The 4170-nt window shown below is 34.1% G+C and overlaps 1 protein-coding gene across 1 annotated transcript; it reads left to right on the top strand.

Moving 5' to 3' along the window:
* The first annotated feature begins 480 nt into the window (after nt 1–480).
* LOC133821953 (uncharacterized) lies at nt 481–4170 on the top strand. Its single transcript, XM_062254137.1, has 3 exons — nt 481–703; nt 2811–3016; nt 3703–4170. The coding sequence occupies exons 1-3, from the start codon at nt 602–604 to the stop codon at nt 3968–3970; spliced, it is 576 nt and encodes a 191-aa protein (XP_062110121.1). The 5' UTR covers nt 481–601; the 3' UTR covers nt 3971–4170.

The raw sequence follows: 4170 nt of genomic DNA on the forward strand, positions 1-4170 counted from the left end.
CATTTTTTAGTGTAATTATCTTATATTGTTTATATATTTCCAAGAAAAAGAGGAGCATTTGTGTCATATTTATAAGAAAACTATATTTACACCCATGGATTAGAAAGAGATATCATGCTCCACACCAAAGAATTTTTTTTTTGAATAATGTTATTTTGTGTAATTATTTTTGGTTGATAAAGTGCAATTATCATTTATTTTTTTGCCCCTTAATTATATTGAGAAAAAGGAACGATCATGATAAGCTCGTGAGAATATATTTCCTTAATATTAATAAACTCGAACCCCACTTCCTGCCAATCTCAGCTTTGAAAAGCACAACCCATGATTCTTCTCCGCGTGTAAATCACGCTTGCAGAAAACTTTTTCCGTGCTCCTCACGCTCTCTTTTTCGCTTCGTCAAAGAACACCGACATATTTAATTTTCAAAAACAGCTTTCACTGCTTTCCACTTGGTTGCTTTTAGTGAGAGAAAAGGGTAAAGTTTCTCACTCTCACTCTTTCACACTCTTTGCACTGCTTTCTCCCATCACAGCACTTTTTTCAGTCTCAGCGCTCTCTCATACCCATTTCTTCATTAGGGCAAAAGAAGAAGTAAGCAATGAAAGAAGGAAGGGGTTCCACTCTGGTTCATCTTCTGGTAGTAGTTCTGAGCTTGGTGGCCTTTGGTTTCGCCATTGCCGCCGAGAGACGGCGAAGCGTCGTAAGCCTCTTCTTCTCTTTTTCTTCTCTAGAATCTTTCTCCATTTCGTTTGTTTCTGCCATGAAAAATGGAAATTAGCGATTTCGTGCTCGTTTATCTGGCTTTGAGTTTTTTTGTTTTGTTCTGGAAGTTACTGGCTCTGTATTGGGAAATTGATCTGCCTAGGCAATGGTTTATAAGTTGAGACTGTCGTGCCATTGGAGTGATGATCTTGTGTTTTTGAGTCTCATTCAATTTCTAAAATGGTTATAAAAAAATAGCTTGTAAGGTCTGATCTTGAGGTTGCATTAAAGTCATTTACATATGTGTGTGTATATAGAAATAAATTCAGTTTCAAATAATAAATTAGAATTTCACCTAATTTCTACAAAAATGCTAGTAAGGATTTTGAATTTCAGAGAGAATATTTGTGTTTCTGCTTTTGTAGTTTTTAATTGATTTACTCAGGAAGAGATGCGGTAGCATGCGCGAGGTGTATACTAGTATGTACGTTACTAGCACAACCTTATCATATAATTTTATTGTATGGACTAGACAACACCATTGATACAGGAGATTTTTATGTATCAATTTATTAGAAACTGAAGAAACAGATGCATTGGTCTCTACAGTACTTGGATTGTGTCGGTGTAGTTTTGTTAAGACTTGAATCTCAGAATAATTGAAAATTGTTTCGTCAATTTCATCTCACTTTGCTTTCTTTTCTACGGATGGTATAATCAAGCCTTTCATTCTATTGCATATTGAAATTTATGAACACTAGTCGGAGGAGGGCTTAATAGCCTAAACCCCTTAGTCTTGTTTATTTACGCTATGCATTCAAAGTTCAAACTACATCACCTTGCCTGTAAATTTATTAATATTAGGATTGAAATGTCATAGGATGCGTTACATGACATTTGAAAATCAAGTAATTTAAATGTTACCTTTTATTTTTGGCCAAAATATTTAAATTTTCTCTATACACTACTTAAGGCAGCTGTATTTATATTTATACTTGTTCATATCCAGCTATGCTAAATTGCTAACTATAGCCAATTTGCCCAAATTTAGATGTCGAGGAATAAAGATTAGCCGTACTTATGTTGTACATAATCAATTTGGCAGTGTTAGTCTCCGTTTTGGTGTCTGTGGATTTCAAACAGAATTTATAGTGACATGAGTTTTATTGTGATTCTTGCGTGGGCAAACCTATAATTTGCATAAAGTATATTAACAACGGCCAAGCTCAAAAGTAAAAATCAGTTACTGAGAATTCAGAATTCTGTAAAGCAGGTTTATGTAGATTTCTAATAATTTTCTAGTTTCGAATTCTTCATTGAAATAGAATTATGTATACAAAACATATCTATCTTTGATACATTCATCTTGTGTATATTTGTATTCACAAGATTATTGTATTTTGAAAGAAGTCATGGTCTACAGTGTTGTGCTTTTGTTAATTTGCAATTCATTGTTCCGTGTGATGAAATTCACATGCTTAATTTTTCTACATTGTTCTTTTACCCAGTAAGTTCCCATTACAAATAGAATATCGATTTTTCTTTCTAAGTTTGGGTTTACAATCATCATTTTAGGATACAGATCCAAAATAAGCAATGAACGAGATAAATCTTAAGCATGGCTTATTTGCCAGTTTTTGGGTTTTGAAAGTTCTTGCTCCTGGTTTCAGTCTTCTACCCAGTTTCTTGCAATGTGTTTCTATATATTAAGTATTGGGTTTACATAGTTGTTTCTTGATTACATATGAAGCATATCATATTTGAGATATTTTTGAAATTGAGTTTTTGTTGCCTTTGCTGTGCCTCGATTTGATAGGTTATTGTGTCAAGTTGACACATAAGCAAAAACTTAAAAGGAAGTGACAAAATTATAATAGCATCAGCATCATTTTGACTTGTCTTCCATTCATAAAATGCAAGAAATAGTTGGTTGTAGAATTTAGTATCTGGTACTTGAAATTTCCTATTCTAGAATGCTACGGTTTTCATGCTATTAGTTATATTGCTACTATTTAAGAAGAATCGAAATTTGATTTAACATATGGTACTTATTTAGCATTGGTTTATGTTCTATTCACTTACTCCATACCTATTCTTATTGACAGGGCCACATATTTAATGATGAACGTACAAATACAACCTATTGTGTGTATAACTCGGATGTTGCTACTGGTTATGGAGTTGGGGGTTTTTTGTTTCTTCTTTCAAGTGAATCTCTGCTTATGGGAGTGACTAAGTGCATGTGTTTTGGGAGACCCTTAGCTCCTGGTAGTAATCGAGCTTGGTCCATCATATATTTTGTCTCATCATGGTGAGAATCTTGATATTGCATGGGTGTGTCTTATATGTTTGCAAACTTTGCATTCGTAGTTTGTTGTTTCACTGAATTGGGAGCCGCTATATTTGAGTAACATACCCTTCGTCGTGCCAGAACTCTAATTAGCAGACATCACATTTTGCTATTTGCTTTGAACTATTTTTGCCTATGTTTTGATTTTATTTTAGCATTTCTATCTCTTATCATGTGTTTTCCTTTTTCTGCTGGCTCCTAGAAAATCTGAGGACATAGTATTAAATGACTATCTACTTTCAAACATTGATTGGTGTGGCTAAGAATTGACAGTTGACACTGTTTTATGCAGCTGTAGGAAAGCTTAACTAATCTGTGATACGCCCACTTTTTTTAATCTTCTCTGAGTAAATTATATGATACACCACACACTTCAAACTTGGAACTAAGATGAGCTTCTACAACTTAGAAGTTGCTTTGATGCCGTTTGATATGGTGTTTTTGTTCTGTTTTCCTTCGAGTATAACACATTGTGAATTGTAACCTTAGTAGTTCCAGTTCATAACATTGCAATTGTGAAACAACAAACTATGAATGCAATCGTAGTAGTTCCAGTTCATAACACATTGTGAATTGTTTCACAAACACATAATGTTTCACGAACTCCAGCTTAGATTAATCTGAAAACTTGTTATGTTTCTCCACAGGGCGACTTTTCTCGTAGCAGAGGCATGTCTGATTGCAGGTGCAAAGACGAATGCATATCATACGAAGTACCGGGAGATGATTTATGCTCAGAACTTCTCTTGTGAATCTTTGCGGAAAGGTGTGTTTGTTGCTGGTGCAGTATTTGTGGTAGCAACCATGATTCTAAACGTGTATTACTACATGTACTTCACCAAGGCAACTACTAACCAAGCAGCTCATAAAACAAATCATTCAAGCTCTACTGTTGGGATGGCTGGGTATGCTTAGAATAAAACTAATAAATAGATAAGTTCCAAGTTTTGCCCTTTGATTTTATGTGTGTTTGGAATGCCTTTCTGATGTTTATGACTTAAACTTTAGTATGCATTCCGTTTATGTAGTTATATATACGTGCTATTGATGACTGCTTTGATTAGGCTACATGCAAAATCATATTCAATTATAGGAGTGACGTTGTATTAATATTA

The sequence above is a fragment of the Humulus lupulus genome, chromosome 3, assembly GCF_963169125.1.
Source record: "Humulus lupulus chromosome 3, drHumLupu1.1, whole genome shotgun sequence".
NCBI classification, from domain to species: Eukaryota; Viridiplantae; Streptophyta; class Magnoliopsida; order Rosales; family Cannabaceae; genus Humulus; species Humulus lupulus.

What these genes read in the sequence shown, in the direction of transcription:
- LOC133821953 (XM_062254137.1), top strand. Translation starts at nt 602, where the DNA reads ATGAAAGAAGGAAGGGGTTCCACTCTGGTTCATCTTCTGGTAGTAGTT. An exon ending in CCGAGAGACGGCGAAGCGTC is followed by an intron (nt 704 to 2,810) that starts GTAAGCCTCTTC and finishes TCTTATTGACAG; the next exon opens with GGCCACATATTTAATGATGA. An exon ending in ATATATTTTGTCTCATCATG is followed by an intron (nt 3,017 to 3,702) that starts GTGAGAATCTTG and finishes GTTTCTCCACAG; the next exon opens with GGCGACTTTTCTCGTAGCAG.